Source organism: Podarcis liolepis, assembly GCF_965112155.1.
Source record: "Podarcis liolepis genome assembly, chromosome: 9".
In the NCBI taxonomy this organism is placed as follows: Eukaryota; Metazoa; Chordata; class Lepidosauria; order Squamata; family Lacertidae; genus Podarcis; species Podarcis liolepis.
In genome coordinates, this window is record NC_139564.1 from 18,403,640 (window position 1) to 18,422,384 (window position 18,745).

Here is an 18,745-nt window from a genome sequence, read left to right on the forward strand (position 1 = left end):
TAGAACTTAATGGCTCCCGGTGAAATTTCTAGAAGTTCAATGTTAAAGGAATCGATCTGGCTGCTCTGTCTTCAAATTCCATTACATAAGAGCAGTGTGTTATTCAGCATGAGACTGATTCTGGGTGATTATAGCCTTCTCCCCGTTGCTTAAAGCCATTCATTGTTCAGTCTTGTTCCTTATATTTACCACCCAAGACTTGTAATAATCTCCAAAAACGCACTGCCTGGAGTGTACAGTAGCTTAATAAATTGCTCTGTCTTACTTATATTTCTCTTGGCGTATCCCTGCTGGTGGGAAGCGATAATCCTGCAACAACGTTCTTTTCTGTTGACATTTATTCTTAATTAACCGTGCACCAATCTCTGTAGGTTTGTAATTTTCCAGAATAAAATGTGCGTGACCAAAAATGTTTTGAATAGGAGTCGCCCACTGTTACATCTTCACAAAGTATGCTACCTAGCTTGTTGTTGTTTTGCATGGCTGGGAATGGGCAGCAGTAGAATGGCTCAGATTATGAACCACAGGCCTTAAATCCACAAAGATAGCATTTATTGGCCATTCTGTAAAACAGGGGTGTGGAACCGGTGGTCATCCAGATGTTGGTGCAAAACAACCCCCATCACCCTTGAACTAATTGCTATGCCGGCAAGAGCTGATGGGAGTTAAAGTCCAAATGACACCCGAAGGAACACAGATTCCGCCATCATTCTGCAATGCAGCCTATAACACACACATGCAACTGGAGCAATGGACAGCTCTGCTTCTCTCAAGAAAATCTATTCACGTTATTTGTTAAAACCCATTTAAAGGAAGAAACCCTATCAAGATACAATTTACTTTGAGGTTCGGGCTACACTAGTGTACAGATGGCTTACCTTTCCAGTGGTTGAAAAGTGACCATTTAGAGTACTTTAAACATTGATGTGGGGGCAATCTTAGTATCCAAAGAGTAGATAATGACTCTTCATGTCCTATTCAAACTATTTTTCAGGGGGGGGGGGAAGAAAAGCGGGAGGAACAGGTCATTCGACTTTGGCTGAGACTTAGTTCTATGCTGTTTTGTTTTGTTTTCATTGATGCATTTGTTGTCATGGCAGACAAGGTGAAGCAACTGCCTCAGGCAGCAGGATCCACCCAGCCAGCAGATCCCAATGCCGACTTTTCTTCCATCCTTGTTCTTGTTGTAGATATTCCCTTCCCCCTCTTCCCTGGCAGAAAGGGAAGCACAATTTTGGGGTCCACCTCAGGTGCCAAAATGTATTGGGCTAGCTCTGTTGGTTGTCATACATATTTGGATTATATTATATTATATTATATTATATTATATTATATTATATTATATTATATTATATTATATTATATTATTAATGTTGGAGGGGGATTGAATCCTCCATTGTATAGGTATCTTCTTATTAATTAATCATTCTTGTTGTTTATTGGTTTGTGACTTGGTTATTTTACTCAAACTAGCTTTCAGACATTTTTTTTCTGAACCAGGTTTTGAAATTGAGTCAATGGCAAACTGGACTCAAACAATTGGTCCATCCATATTAGTATATCTGTTACGTGTAGTAATGGGGCTTCAAGGTTTCAGAACCTCCCCCATTCCTGCTTATGTTCTTTAAGTGAAGAAGCTAGGGACTCTACTCAGACCCTTCTGCATGCAAAGGATGTACTGTTCTACTGATGTAGGGCCCTTCCCGGTGAGTTTGTGATGATTGCAAATAATTCTCTGAATGGTTATGTAAATTCTGCCTATATGTAGATCTCTAAATATAGCTGATTACCATTCAGACACAAGTTATGGGTAGTGTCATTATTCATTTTGTGTTTTAACTAAAGAGAGGAAATACACAAGGTGCATTTACATGCAGTCCTGTTAATCTGTAAAGGTAAAGGACCCCTGACAGTTAAGTCCAATCGTGAACGACTCTGGGGTTGCGGCACTCATCTCGCTTTACTGGCCGAGGGTGCCGGCGTTTGTCCGCAGAGTTTTTCTGGGTTACGGTGGCCAGCATGACTAAGCCGCTTCTGGTGAAACCAGAGAAGCACAGAAACACCGTTTACCTTCCCGCCAGAGCAGTACCTATTTATCTACTTGCATTTTTTCGCGTGCTTTTGAACTGCTAGGTTGGCAGGAGCTGGGACCGAACAACGGGAGCTCACCCCATCGTGGGGATTTGAACCGCCAACCTTCTGATCGGCAAGCCCAAGAGGCTCAGTGGTTTAGACTGCAGCACCACCCGCATCCCACTTCCTGTTCATCTGTACTTGGAAGTAAATCCTATTGTGTGAAATGGATCTTGTTCCCTAATAAGTGCTTTTGGGACTGCAGCCTTGGAGAATATTTCCTCAACCAAATTACTATTATAATACCAGGTTTTTAAGTATATCACATGGCACCAGCTACTCTTACGTTTAGGTTGTGTATTATTATCATGACATGCAATATGTTTAAATTGCAACACAGACTGACAACCAATGATGTCCACCCACTTCCACAATGGAAATCTGTTTGTGCAATCTGTTTCTCCTCTCTGTGGTCCCCGAGTGTCCACAAAATCTGCTCCAGGGGTCCCTCAATCCTCCAGAAAAGCTTTGGGGGGAGGGGACAGTGCAGGGAAAGAGGTGCGGAAGGAACACTGGGTGTTCTGCAAGTCAGCTAATTTGCCATTTTTGCATAATTTAATAAATGAAGATAAATCACTTCAGAGTAACCTCTGTGCTAGTTTGCCTTTGAGATTTTCAGATTATGTAGAGCTTCAGCAGGACCAAGCATTTTATTTTTGTGACACATAAATATGTATCTGCCAACACATATGCAAATAAACCTTCTTTCATAGAAAGCAATACATTCATGCTGAGCCACAAAATCTGAATAAAAGAACAACTCTCATTGCATACAAAATATTTAACTTGTTTCCCAAAAACTTTGTTGATGTATAGGGAGCACAAGTGTGACAACTAGTTAATTAGATTACCGCCATTTGTTGTCAGCCATCTTCAATTCCCACTGATAATCCCATTTATACTGGACATGTGTGGGCGCAGAAAAAGAATCACATCCACTGGCCCTGGCCCTGATCTCTGCACTTTCATTCAAACGTCAGGCTAGAACAGATGTCTATACAAACTGCAGGCAAGTAAGCACTATATGTGAGATCTGTACCCCATATTTTGCAAATACTGAGCCTACTTTTGGAGAACATGTATGCACCTATGGCCTGCTCATAAGTGTGGACAAATGCATAGAGACCAGGTGGGACCATCAAACATGATCCTGATTCCCTCCTATGTGTTTATTGTGTTTATACTTAAGAGAGCTACTGTATCAATTTTTCATCCATAAGAAATTTGTCCATATGTTGCATCTGTGTTGGGAAGATATAAATACAGCATTGCTAATGCATTATGCTAACATTGCTTTAATCAGGTTATTATTAAAGGACTGTTTGATCTTTAAGGATGTTGATTTAATGGGAATTAATTTAATGATTGAATACTGTTTGTGCAGTGTTATCACCGGTAGCGATGCAGAAAATTGGAATCTCAGCTCAGTTAGAAAGAGGTTAGACTTTCCTGTTATCACAGTGGATCCTGATGCTTATGGAGTGAACTTGTTAGACCTCTATTTTATGATTTCAATATATATTTAAATGCATTGGTTTTATCTAAAAGTCACCGAGTACAGGAAGTTGGGTAACTGTTTTTATTATTACGCTGTTCTCATTTTATTTCGTTTTATTCTACTCTTTTTAATCAGTGACCTGAGTTCCTGTCTAAACTAGACTTATGAAAGCTCCTGAATTTTCTATTCTTTCTCCCTAGACACTCACAGAAAAAAACACTCTTTTTTCTCTCTCTACATTCCTCTCCCCACCCCTGCTAATCAGGCACAGAATAAAGGAAAAGAATGTTTCATATGAAGGTTTGTAAGGCTGAGTGAAAGATAGCTGCCTAAAGAGATCAGCAGCTGGCTAAGCTCATTTGTACTGGATATTATAAAAGAAATATTCTTTCACACATTCTGCTCATGCCTTAAAAGCTCATTCATGTAGCTTGATCAGTTTTGAATTAACAGCAGAGCATGTTGTGGAAATCCAGCGCTGCAAACTCGCAAATATTATGCATATCCCAACATTTGCAGGCCCAGGTCCCATTTAAATTGTTACAATGGCTGATATCATGAGGTTAATTTGACCTATACAAAAATATCTACAACCAAAAAGTAGTTTTCAACATGATAAAACTTGTGACATCTAGCCATTTAAGCTTATACACTTTGGCGCATAAATATGCAAGGAGGCCAAATCTTCTAACAAAGAAGCCTGAGAAGAAATCCCACATAGAGTGAGACCTTGTCCAATGCACTTTGGCAGAGAGATTAATTTCCAAATGCAGGAGGCGTTCGATTAGCATTTTCAGTGCAACTTGGCAGGGTGGTCCAGAGTGTGATGGTACAAAGTAGCTAACAGCACAATGCTAACCATGTTTACTCAGAACTCAAATTTTGTTGAATGCATTCGGATTTACCTCCAGTTAAATTAGGTTAGGATTGCAGCCTGTATGCTGGGCTACTCTCATCTGTAGCCTAATGCCACAAAAAGAACAGATGACCTATCATCCATCAAACTAAAGGTGCAGCACCTGCTTTTCACTGGAAGCTCCACCTCCTTCGAGGTTGTTTTAGGTTTCCCCACAAAGGGCAGATTTGGGGTGTTGCCCTTAAACATGATTTCCAAGCACTGTAAAAATAATAATTAGATTCTGAATCTTTACAAGGTACCAGTCCTTCCAAGCTCCATGCTGTATAAACTCACCTTTAAAATTTCCCTATTGTGTTGAGTCATTCTGAGGTGGTCCTCAATCTGCCTTATCCTCTATAAATTTGTCTAATCTTCTTTTAAAGCCAAGTTGGTGGCCATCACTACATCTGGTGACAGCAAATTCTGCAGTTTAACTATGCATTTTGTGAAGACATACTTCCTTTTGTCTTCCCCGACCCTTCCAACATTTGGCTTCATTGTATGGCCCTGAGTTATAGAATTATGGGAAAGGAAAGAAACATATTTTATCTTTCCACTTTCACCATACCATGCATATTTTAGACACTTTCATCATGTATCCCCTTTTCTCTAAACTAAAAAGCCCCAAATGTTTCCTGATAGGCGAGTAGCTCCAACCCCTTGAGGTTTAGTTCAATAATACATTCTCTAAACACATCAATATGCATCTTTATTTAGTAATCCCCACATAACAGCTTTGGACCTAGTTTACTGTGTTACAGAAAACACTCTTGGGTGATCACTAAGCTACTTGCAGTGAGAGTTGGGATCAATGCAAAGACAGCTAAGAAGGATGTCAGAAGTTGAGGTAGATTTCTTGGTGTTGTTTTTAGCAAATTCGCAGTTCCTTATTATCTGGCACTTCATTTATACAAATAAAGGAGTTAAGTGCACCGTGCAACATCTACAGAGAAACCTTGTGACTGGGATTAGTATACAGACAAATTCATACAAATGGAAATTTTGCTTCAAGTACTGAGAAAATGTTTCCCCAGATTAATCTAATAAAAGCCACATGGAACCACAGATGGGGGAGCATTTAGTCTGGAAGCACCATAGCTCAGTGGTAAAGCATCTGCTTTGTATGCAGGATCCAAGTTCAATCCCCAGTATCTCTAGGTAGGGTTGTGAGAGAACCCTGCCTAAAATCTCCCTATCCTTAAACTGCCTGTCCTTTTATACACATAATGTACAAATCACACATTGTACACACATGATTTGTGTGGTGTCATACATGCATACTCCCAGAGCAGGGCTGAATTTAGATTTGATGAGGCCTGAAGCTACTGAAGGTAATGGGGCCCTTTATATGTCCTGCTGTCCTTTGTCAACAACAAATTGCCACTGTTTTTGCGTTGAATATATGCTATATGGTAATTTATGGACCTAATAAGTATCTAAAGCCATTTTATTTGTTTTTTATCTTATATTTTGGAAATGTACATCCAGGTGTTTTTTCCTTTAAATTTTTTTTGGGCCCCCAAGAGAGTGGGGCCCTAAGCTATAGCTTGTTTAGCTTATACATAAATCTGGCACTGTCCCAGGGGCAGTCCAGGGTGTCTATAATGTAAAAAAATGTTATTATGGGCTAAGTCTTGGATAGTTTGAAAGTACTAATATGACTTGTTTGCTCCAGAAGGATTTTTCTGCAGTTCACCTCCCTCTGAAGGCTGCATTGCATTGCACTATGCCATTGACTAATGAGTGGGACTGTCTTACATTACAGGATTGGATTGCCCTTAAGGTTTCTTTTTGTGGTTATTTGATGTCACTACATTCTCCAGGAACACTCGAAAAGATGTTACCCATAGTATGTCAGCTGCAGAGACAATGATTTCTCAGAGTTTGGCAGATAGTTCACATTTTGTGGATACTCAACCATTTCACATATAAGATTTGCACACATGATTGCTAAGGTCACGCTGCAGGCTACTGCAGAAATCAAGGGATTTTACTCAAAAGTGAATAATTAACAGGTGTATGAACTAGACTCAGATGAGAAAAGTACTAATTAATATTACTTCTATTATTGCAGGAGAATGCAGCAAGCCATCTTTTGCTCCCCTAATCTTCTTCCTCCCCTTCCTTTTTGCTAATGTTCATCCATGATGAAAAACGAAATGTCAGCCCCTGAGGCTCATTATCTGTTGTTGTTTTTAAAGCATGCAAAGATCAAGCTGGGGGGGCTTTAAAAAAAAAGAACTGCAACACTTGTCTGCATTCTGTAAATTTGTTTCAGTGTAGATTGTCCTACAGAAATAATTGGTGTTCTCATTATCTTCCTGCTAGTAACATGAACAGAAACGAAAATTGGGTGGGTTGGTGAAAACTGCAATATTCTGCAGCCTAAGTGGAGAAAATGTTAAAGGATAATACTAATAAGAAACAAATGTGGAATTTTCAAGGCATATATTTCTCCACCAAATTGCTAGTTAGATAAATGGACTTGCAGGACTCTGTTTCAGGAATGGAATCTTGCGAGTTTTCTTAGGAAAGAATAGTCCTGCCTTGCAAAACTGGATAAAAAGTAGACTTTGAGAGGGCAGGGCAGTTGAACAGATGGATCAGAGTGGAATACCCAACCACATATTACCCATCCATCCTCTTGGTAGCTTCATGACCATGAGGGACTTCAAAAGTCAGGGCTGAATTCAACTAGAGAAAGCCAACTCAAAGGCTCCTGGTAGCCCAGTGGGACTTTCCATCCTCTCCTCCCCATGTGTCTCCTGTACCTCTCCCAAATCTGTTCTGGGTCAGGAGAACCCAAGGAAAAGTCATGGGAAGGGGGGCCATTCCATCTGGAAAAATAGCAGATAGAGCACTGGACTGGGGAGACCTTGGGAAAGGGACCATATCTCAGTGGGAGAACTCATGCTTTGTGTGTAGTAAGTCCCATGTTCAACCTTTGGCAACCAAGCAGGTTATGGAGAGGTGGGACCCTCTTTGTCTGAGAAATGGAAAGCAACAGTCAGAGTAAATTATAGTGGACTATAAGGGCAAGTTGTCTGACCTAGTATAAGGCAGCTTCCTGTTTTCCTAAAGCTCCACTTACCCATGAAACTCACTAGGTGGTTTTGGGACAGTTACTGTATCTCAGGCTACCTATTGCTATTTATTGGAAGAACAGCACATTGGAAAGATAACAAGTGAAGGGGGAAAACTGATAGAAGCCTGGAAACAGGCTCATGTTAGGGCAGGAATGGGGTCATCTGTGAGGAGTCGGAATCCAACAACATCTGGAAGCCACAGGTTGGCCACCTCTGGTATCTCCATGCTGCTCGAGCTCAGGCTTTCTTTCCCAGGAATCTTGTAGAGGACAGTAATGACTACCTCATATCTGCTTCATGTCAGAAACTGGAATTCAAGATTTCCATAGCTTTTAACATACTATGGCTCAGTTTTCCAATATTGGGATAAAGGATTGTTAAGCAGACACACCCCTATGGCTTATTCTCATTCTGTTTAGCTGGTCCTGATTATACCTTAGCTTTGGACTGATTAAAAAAAGAAATATCATGATCAAATCAGTTTTGGCCTTGTTTACAGATTCTGGCATTTCATCTCCTTTGGAAAGCAAATTAATATCACAGATGACATCTTACTGAAGCAAGATGGCTGCATCTAGCTCAATAGTTTGAAAGGCCAACAGTAATTAAGAGTTTAGAAGTAAACACCTGTGTACTCATGAAGACAAGGGCATTCTGACCTAATAACTTCCATCGGGCTGACACAACTAGCAAACTACTCCTGAAAAGTGAGAAGGATGAACAAATGAAGCTGCTTCATCCTATCAGACCATGGATTCTTTGAGTATGACACTGTCTGCTCCTGAACATGGATGACCTGAACCTTGTAGTCCATGTCTTGGTAGACTTGATACTGGATTACTGCAATGCACCCTTTGTGGGGCTGCTTGTGGGGCTGGTTGGGAAGCTCCAGCAGGTGCAGAATGTGGCAGCCAGACTGCTGATGGGGACATATAGCTGGCAACCTGTGACATCATTGTTCAAACATCTGCACTGGCTGCCCATTTGTTACCAAGCTGAGTTCAAGGTTCTTGCATTAACTGCACAACTTAGTCCCAGGATATTTTAGGTACTGTCTGAAATCTTATATCCCAACTGCTGAGTTGTTGAGGCTCATTTGACATTGACGCAACATGAAGCCATTAGTATCATTGGCCCAGCCCAGTGGAGTGCTCTTTCAAGAGATCTTTCCTAGCCCTGTTGCATGAGATAATTTTAACTAAAGATAGGAGGGATTAAACTGAGGACCTCTTCCATGCAAAACATATGCTCTGTGTCTGATATAAAAAACTCCTCTCACTGGGTCTGGTATTACTTGTGAATATTCCACTTGATTAAAATCTTAGCCTGGCGTAACCTCAGCTTGAATCTTTCCGTAGAATTTCATCTGTTTCATTTTCCTGCTTATCCCTGGCTAATACTATTTGCCTTCCTTATCTCTAGTTCCAAAATTAAGAATAAATCAAATTATATTAGAAACATATATGACAACTCTGGGAGGGGGGAACAAGAATTATTATTTTTTCTTTCAATTATGTTAGTTGTTTCAGCGATATATGGGTATTTATTTTTTGTGCACTAATTGAACATTTGGCAGGAGCAAAGGGATATATAAAGGCTGTCTTCTGGGTCCTGTTTCCCACCACACCTGATCTGAATTAGACAGGTAATAATCAGAGAAGCTTCTCTGGTTTTTGTGCCAGTTTTATGGAATGTTCTCCTTGGTGACCTTGCTTGGCATCAACACTGATAACTATTTGGTGCCAGCTGAGAGCTTTTCAAAAAAAGAGTTATTTGCCCAGGTATTCAACATGTGTTATCTCTGGAATGAAATTATGATTTTACCTGTTCTGCTGGGTTGTATTGATCTATGTGAGTATTCCTTTGCTGTTACTGTGTTTTGCAAAGGTGTTTTATTGTTTTAATATGTGCGCTGACCAGAGAGTCTTGTATTGATGGGTGGTGTAGGAATTTACGAACCAAATAAATACCACAACGCCCACTTTGTTTTCCTGGGGAAGTTAAAGATGTGCAACACACTCACTGTTTTTATGAGCAGGCACTACCTTCCAAAGAAAGACATCTGCATCATAATGTCCAAGGGCATTAGCAAACTGGAAACTCTGGGGCTAGTTCCAGACCAAAGCATGTTTGGAGCAGGCCTATTGAAAACAATGAGACATAATTTAATCATCCCTAGTTTAGGTCCCATTGATTCTGATGGGTTGACTCTAAGTAAGACCAAGACTGCAGCAAATCTATACACAGTAGCTACCTGAGATTAAGTCCCATTGAAGCCAAAGGGTCTGAGTAGGACTGCATTATAAGTCTGGAGCCAACACATATCTACACTTACCGTATTTTTTGCACCATAACACTCACTTTTTTCCTCCTAGAAAGTAAGGGGAAATGTCTGTGCGTGTTATGGAGCGAATGCCTGCGGGTGGCGGGGGGGATCTGCTGCAGCCGTGAGCAGAGGATCCATGGTTCCCCTTCCTTTCCTCCTCCGTGGTTACAAAGCATGGATCCACATGGATTCTCAGGATTTTTGCATTGGGCTACTCCAAACTCACTGTCAGATCACATGTCTGTGGCCACAGCATGAACCACAAAAATCATATATCCACTATTTCGTTTAGAATATTTTTTTTCTTGTTTTCCTCCTCTAAAAACTACGTGAGTGTTATGGTCTGGTGCGTGTTATAGAGCGAAAAATACGGTAGCTTGTGTGGGACAGAAATCCTACAATGATAGAGCCAGTTCCTTCCTTTCCTTGAATGAATTCCTTACAGGAGAACTTCATCTATGAATGAAAGACATGAGGTTGACTTTCAGTTGTTCCTCTTCTTCCTGCAAATTCACCTCAATTAAAAACGGTGGGAAATGGCACTTAGTTTTATTCATGAGTTTGAAAAATGAGAACACAAATGTTCTTGAGAAATTGCAGGTTTCCCCTTCACCACCCCGCCTGTTTCAATTTAATTCACAGCAAACTACAGAGATTGACACTGGAAGGTTAAAGGGACAATCAGTCCTATTGGGCTCATTTAGTCTGCCTGTCTAAAAAGTTCCATTTGATTGTAATTTGGTTTTTGATTGAAACCATCCAAAAAGCATTACCTTAAAAACCCTGTAAAATGAAAATAACCCATTAAAATATTTCATTTATAGCTATGACATGAGGTTTCTACAAGTTACACTTAAACATTTCATCTTCCCAAAGTCTTAATATTGAATTAGCATCTCTAGATAGAACGAGGAGATTCTAATTTCTGATAATGATACAGTTTCAGAAGTAGGTGTAAATGTATTTCTGGCTGCATGAGAGACCAACATTGATCTTATTTACTTAGAGGGTTTTATTTTTAAAGACAAAAGATCCGGACAACGTTTATAATTAACTCAGATTTCCCCACATTTTATTTCTAAAGAAAGAACAAGCACCTTGGCTCTTCCATCTTTTTCTCAGTGTACTCCTACCCGAGAAAACAGTTATCAAGAGTTTGATAATTGCTAGCTTTAGAAATTCAGAATAATGATAGAACGGGGTGGGGGCACGCTTGATATGGGTGTAAAACCCAGTGATTAATTTATAAATAGTGAGGCCTTTCATGTTAGACACATCCTTTGGTTTGTAAGTATCAGGAAAAACCACTGCAGCTATCCTTCTGACATTTGGCAGGAATCAGCCCCTCAGAAGGACTTCCCAAGCATGCACAGTTCATCCAGTTCTAGCAAAAACATAAAAAGTTATAGAAAATCACCTTTACTTTTTTAATAAATAAAATCAGACTTCAAAGTGCCTAGCCCAAACACTTTTCTATAAATAAACCATAAGTATTATTATTATTATTATTATTATTATTATTATTATTATTATTACTATTATCTTGACTGTATTTGATTAAATTTGCAGGCATGCTTGCCCATTCTAAAGAGATGAAGCCTGTGAATTTTCAGAAGGAGAGCTGCTGCAGCTTTCTTGCAAGGGCAGCTTTACAGTCCTGATGTGGTAAAAAAAAAAGGATTCACTTAAGCTCCTTTGGATTGGGGCACTTCAGAGAGATCCTGCTTTGGCTCTGAAAAGCCCTGAATCGCTCTGAAGTTCCCCACTTCAGTTCAGGATTGGTCCAATGCAGTGGCGTGCGGTGAAATAGGGGAACAGTTAGAGCCAGAGGGGCCATCTTGCGAGGGCGATTGGTGGGGGGGCGTTGTGTATGTGATGCTGCGACATCCTGATGTCACAGGAGGGAGCATCACGCCTCCCTCCCCAAGATGCATAGAAGCTTCCCAAGCTTTGGAAAGGAGGTACCAGGCCTCTGACAGACAGCCAGGCAGGTTTGGGGAAGGTTGGACTCTTGGACCTTAAGGGCTCTTGGACCCTGTCAGAGCATCATGTCTCCCTCCCTAAGGTGAGCAGAAGCTTCCTGGACTTTGGGAAGGAGGCTCCAGGCTTTAATACTCTAAATTACAGGAAACATTTAGGAGACTAGCCTAGTCCCCCTTGTCCAGGGATGTCCAACAGGTTGATTATGACTCACCGAGCGACGATCACGGAGTGTCCCTGTTCGATCGCAGGACACCCCACCACCACCAAACAACTTCAGCTCAACAACTTTGGTCAATCCAATGGGTAGATCACTGCCAATTTTTTTAAAGTGGGAGTAGATCACAGTGTCTTGGAAGTTGGACATGCCTGCCCTAGTCCACTGACAACCTGCCATTGATCCAATGCATACCACTAATAAGTTCCAAAGCACTGTAAGAGTTTAATTAAGGTCATTAATTAAGATCATATATATGAGGTAGAAATGTTTAAGGTGTTTAAATATGCTGCTTTTGTTCAGAGTTCACAAAATCTCCTTTTCTCATCTATAGCTATCTATCTAATATATATCTATATTTCATACATATATATACTGCTGAATGAACTCATTGTAGAACTCAGTTGTACGGACAAACCCTCTCCCTTTATGCTTTTAATGGTCTTCACTTTGCAGGCCTCAATTACAGTCTCCAACCTAGTGCATTTTACTCTAGTGAATAATCCTATTGGTACCAATGGAGCTGTGATCTTAGAATAAGGAAGTTTGGGACCAGTTTACTTGAAGGATCACCTTGTCCCATATGTGCCCTCTCCACTGCTTTGATCTGCAGAACCAGCATTTTAGAAGTGCCACATAATGCTTGTTCCACACTTGTGAGGAATCTATATTTTACTGTGGAAGCCCCTATTCTTTGGAACTCCCTGTCAATTAATATGAGGCTGGTGCCTTCAACATACTGTTTGTGACATCTGCTAAAATATAATATAAAAGATTGTTTAGGCAAGCCTGCAGAGATACATAATTTTATTATGCATATCTATATTTTGATAATTTTTGTGTCTGCTAATTGCTGTCAGTTGCTGTCTGTTAATTTCAGATCGTTAATAAATATTTTTTTCTATGTTAACGTTAACCACTTATAAGGTGTTTCTTTTAACTAAAAGGTATATAAAACTTGCTAAATAAATAAAATGACAAGGAAGCTGCAATTAAGTCTTCTTGCTCTCTATTTCCTACTCCACAGGAGGAGAGGTTCCCTATACAACACTGGCAACTCGGATGATGATGGGTGCCTGGTGGCTCTTTGCCTTGATTGTCATCTCGTCCTACACAGCAAACCTAGCGGCCTTTCTTACCATCACTCGTATTGAGAACTCCATCCAGTAAGTTACTGCAAGTTCCAAAAGGGAGAGGGAAGGGCTTATATGTCCCCCAGTATCACAATTATCCATAATACAGCAAGGCATATTTTTGGGCAAATGCAGCAATGCCCTACCAGCCTCATCCTGGCCTCAGCCATCCCTCACCTGTCTGCATTCCTACTGACGACGAGTCCAGCAGGTGTCACTACTTTCAGGTTCCTCCTTGGTCCCAGTTTCCCCCTGTAGAACTCAGCAGGCAGGAGGTTGGGGGCAAAACTAGCCTATCGTTGGCTATGGCTGCATCTGTCATTTGCTCTGGCTCCACCTGCTGTTGGTCTCCCTACATACCACCCTACCAGTCACTATGGACACAACCCACCCACTGTGTTCATATCCTCCAGTACTTTTCCTAACAATGTTCATGTTTTTTACTTCCCCACCCAATCAAGGCTACCATTTCATTTTCATGTTCTTCCCTGTGTACCAGTCATTGCGCCCTAGTAAAACTATTCCCCCCCCCAGTTATTTATATCCTGCTTTTAACACTAGCTCCTAAAGCAGATTGCATACAAATAGGACGATAAAAATGCACTAAAGCAAATAAAAGATAGCAGCCGTGCAACCGATTAAAAACAGGTGGCCTATAAAAACTGCACAATCCGTTAAGAAATGCCTTGTATGGGGGGAGGGGAGAGACCGTCAATGCCTGTCTAAAAATTGGGAGGCTGACACATCACATCATCCCAGGCAATGAATTCCACAGCTTATGTGCCACCACTGAGAAAGTGTGGCTCTTTTTACCAGGGCTGGCTCAAGACATTTGGGTGCCTGAGGTCAACCAAAAAATGTCCCTCCCTGCCAGGGACGAAGGGGTGAGTGAAGCTCTATGTCACGATCAGGTGGGGAATAAAGATTGACATTGGGAACTGCTGTCCCTGTGGACTTTGCCATCTGAAGTGGTTGCCTCACCTGTCCCCATGGGTGGGTTGGCCCTGCCTTTTACCCACAAATTCAGTATCTGCTAAAACAGGCTGGAGCACAAGACCTCCAGTGATGGTCTTAAGGCTTGGGTTCTTTTTAAAAAAACAAATAAATAAATACCTTGTTCTTTTTCCATTTCAGCACAATCACTCAAAGGTTGAGTGTTACCCACAGTCCAAAATTTATGTGTAGGGATGCAAGCTTGGATTACCTGCTTATTCTTAAGGGGTTGGCCCAGCCTAACTATTTGATATTATCCTGGAGTCTCAAAGTTTTACTTCTGTTAGGGTCTTGGCATTTATTAGGTCAATAGAAAACAACAGAAATTTTTTTAAAAAAAAACTTTCAGTTTAGTTCCCCCCCCCCCAACCCAATATTAAATACAACATGGTGGCTGTTGATGAATTTCAGCTGTACTTATTGGCTGGTTTCCATCAGTCACTTTCAAATAGTGAAAATAAAAAAATTCCTTCCAGTAGCACCTTAAAGACCAACTAAGTTAGTTCTTGGTATGAGCTTTCGTGTGCATGCACACTTCTTCAGATACCTCAGATATTCTTCAGATTCAGGTATCTGAAGAAGTGTGCATGCACACGAAAGCTCATACCAAGAACTAACTTAGTTGGTCTTTAAGGTGCTACTGGAAGGAATTTTTTTTTATTTTGACTATGGCAGACCAACACGGCTACCTATCTGTAACTTTCCAATAGTGGTTATTGGTCACCTTCAAATTCCAACTATTCATTATTTTCAGTTGTGGATATTCATTATTTTGAATGGTGGCTATTCATTACTTTCACAGATGCTGCATCAGTGACCCCAAAGCTAGACTATAGCTTTTTAAAAAGAAATGGGAGGGGTATTCAAAAGTGGAGTTCCCAACCATCGATCTTGCATGGTACATTCTGTGGTACAACCTCAGGGTTCTACCAGGATTCTGTTTGGCTGGGGCAACCAGTCAGATGCATGGGGTACAAATAATAAAATTATTATTATTATTATTATTATTATTATTATTATTATTATTATTATTACCACCACCACACCTCTTTTGCACCTCTTTCTGCTGCAAGTGAAGCCTCAGGCAGAGAAATGAGTAGAGATGAAAGGGAGCAAAGAGGAAGAGTAGAAATGCCCCCACACCCTCAAGTGGAAGAGCTCTATGTGCCTATATTGGTACACACCTAGAGCCCATTCTGATTCATTCCAAAGATGCAGTCAGCAAGTGAATGCCACTGCTGAGTGGTGGAATTGGGAACTACAATCTGCCCTCATGCATTCTTCTGACACAGGGGCGTGTCAACTGAGCACCCTGAGAGGTAAAAATAGAGAGTATAATACTTGCATTCCCTACAAAATAATGATAATGATAATGATAATGACAGAATAACCTATAGTATAAAAACGTGCTGTGGTACACATGTGTGAAGAATGATACTGCAGTTTCTTTTCCATTTCATTTTCTCATGCCATAATTGAGATCAAACTGAAAATCCCTCATAAGGAAGGCTGAGGAAGGCAATCTACAGTGTTGCTGTTGGAGAGGGCCATTGATGCTTAAATCCAATAAATGTTTCTTTTCAAAGAAAGGGAGAATGCTGTGTTTTCTCCAGTTTGCCAGGTTATGTGGTGTTGGTGTTGTTTTGGAGTGGGATTAACCTGATCCATCCAGACCTACCTATAAACAACTGAGATAACACCAGTGGTACTTTCCAATATGCCTCAGAGCATTTGCTTTCCTCTGCCCTGTCTCCTTTATTCCTTATAACGAGAGAGAGAGAGAGAGAGAGAGAGAGAGAGAGAGAGAGAGAGAGCTAGAGCTCCATGGGCAAAGCTTTATCTGAATTAGAGCGATAAATAAGTGTGTGCTTCAGAATAAGCAATAAGATGTTTGGCCTCATTATTTAGTGACTAATTGCTTCTGCACAGACAGCTTACAAGACAGTTCTAATAGCAGCCTCATGCTCAGCAGACATGTTGCTGTTTGCTGTGTGGAATCATAAAAATCTGTTTTCTAGTTTGCAACTCCTGTGTAATCAATACCTTCCAATTCTGAAAAGAGTGTTGCTGAGGAATTACAAAATGTCAGGGCCGAAATTAGTTGTTTTTCATTGTTGTGGTTTTTCGTGGGGGTTTTGAGGGGGGGGGGGTGTTAAAAAAAAAAGCTAAATATGGGGAGTTGATAAAACCCAGTGTTCTGATCCTGGCTACCGCAATACAAAACTGTGGTTGGCACCATTAGACATAAACTGACTTAGTGATCAGTCAGACTGTCCTTGGAACTGTAATTTTGGGGAAGTGAAGAGGGGGTTGTTTGTCTGCTTAACCATTTATATACTGCTTAATAGCATAGTTGCTAAGTAGTGTGCAATAATAATACAAGTGCCTTTTACTGCTGGGACTAGGTGTGCTCTTTTCAGTGTTCCAATCCCAACACAAGGTTTGCCTTCTGCTTGAGCTGACCTATTGGAAATTCTGGATTTGTGTTGACAAAATAGCATAGTCAGTAAGGTTCACAATGAAAGCTGGGGATAGGAATGCAAGTAACAGGTGCTGTGGTCATGCTATTTGTCCATATCCTAGTATTTCTTCTCTGGCCATCAACAGCTCTGTAGAGCAACCATAGCCAACATGGTGCCCTCCAGATGTTGTAGGACTATAACTTCCATCAGCCCAAAGTAGCATAGCTTTGGGTCAGGTATGATAGTCATCTGGATCCCTTTAACTGGAGAGTCTGGGGTTGAACATGGGACATTCTGCAGGTAAAGGATGTGTTCTCCCATTGAGCTACTGTCTTCCCTCTAAATGGAGTTTGTTGGAGGATTTTCTCCTCTGTATCGTAACCTTTCTCTTTATAATCATACTTCCTTTAACTCATTCTCTTATCGTCTCTCTATCAAGCTGTTGGGAAAGGAAACTCATTTATGGCACTGCGTTGGTCTGCCTTTTGAGAGACGAAAGAATAACTCCTAGAGTTTTAAGATGTGCAGGGAAAATATTTTTCCCCACTGCTGTTTCCCAACAGACTGTTCTACAGCATCTGTTGCACCTATCATTTATACTAACAGCAATACATGTAGGGGAAATTGTTGCGCTGGCTGTTATGTTGGGGAATTATATAGCCACACTGAGTCCTGTAAGCAACTGATTAAAATTTGCAAGGTGTTCTCATTAGAAACCGGGGACTTAGGAACTGCTTCCTCCTACCCCATTCCCATAATGTGCACAGCAAGTACCCTTACAATTGCAGGATATTACAATATATGATGTGATGTTGCGAAGAGCGCTGTCAGGAGATGCAGAAGGTTATTAAGAGAAGTGGTGGCGACTTGAAATTAGAAATGGCGGTGTCTTACATTTTTACAGCAACCTTCATCACATTGTTTCAAAGCTTTGACAAACTGAAGCATTAAACCTCATTTATAGGAACACAAATGTGCACAGTGCTGTCTGGAACACTGACAGCATCAAGGGAGGGGGGCGGGGACAGCTCAAGACATTTTGCTGCCAAAAGCAAAGAACAAGATGGTACCTCTTCACATTCCACATACAGAAGCCAGCTAGTGGGAGTGGGAAGGTATACTTCAGCACAACTGACACCAGCAGGCTAGATTTGGCAGCTGTGGTGCACACAGCTCTTAACATCTTGGCACTGCTTCCTGACCCTCAGTAGCTGCCACTTGAGGCAGCTGCCTCACTCTGTCAAAGGATAGGGTCTGTCCTGAAGAGGGAGAGCTAACAAATCTAGTTTCTAGTGATACTAGTCAATCAGAAACACCATCACAACGTCCAGCATGCACATGTACATAATGACCCTATCTGTTGGAATGCCCTGATCCAGCACAGCATTATTAAATGCCTACATCAGAATTCAGCTGACCATTTTTCCTTCTTCAACGTAAGAAGAGTCAAAGGCCCATCCAATCCAGTATTCTGGTTTGTTCACATGGTGTTCACAAAGTGGCCAAGCTGTTGTCAAGCAGAACATGAGCACCACAGCACTTCCACCAATCATGTTCTTCAGCAAGCAGTATTCAGAGGCATAATGTAATCCATGGCAATTGTGACTAGTAGTCATTGATAGCCTTATCTATCATGCATTTGTCTAATGCTCATTTAAAGACACTCAAGATGGTATCCAGTACTATGTCTTGTGGATATGTCTTATCCATAGTTGTACTATGTTATGTGTGGAGAAGTACTTTCTTTTGTCTGTCCTGAATCTGCCAATCTTTATGCATAATCTTATGCATCTCTTATTATGTCCCTCCCCCTTACCATTTTTTTATTAACTAAAAAACCCCAAATGTTGTAACATTTCCTCACAGAAGAATCTGCCCTAGAATACAATGTTTATGTTATGTTTGCATCCAGCACTTAAGCTAACGTACATGAAAATGTTCCGTTTTATATATGCAACAACACTTTGACAAACATTCATCTGAGAGAGAGTGCTTGGTCAAAGGTTACTCTGTGGGTTT

The 18,745-nt window shown here is 40.8% G+C and overlaps 1 protein-coding gene across 7 annotated transcripts in view; it reads left to right on the plus strand.

The window, feature by feature from the left end:
• The window catches only part of GRID2 (glutamate ionotropic receptor delta type subunit 2), an 818,982-nt gene that overhangs the window by 670,609 nt on the left and 129,628 nt on the right, over window positions 1-18,745 (plus strand). For all 7 annotated transcript variants that reach the window (XR_014515533.1, XR_014515534.1, XM_083458633.1 and 4 more), the window contains exon 12: window positions 13,166-13,304. Coding sequence is in view for 5 of the 7 variants with exons in the window: in XM_083458633.1 (XP_083314759.1) it covers window positions 13,166-13,304 (139 nt within the window). In the remaining 2 variants the exon portion in view is untranslated. The remainder of the gene's footprint in view (window positions 1-13,165; window positions 13,305-18,745) is intronic.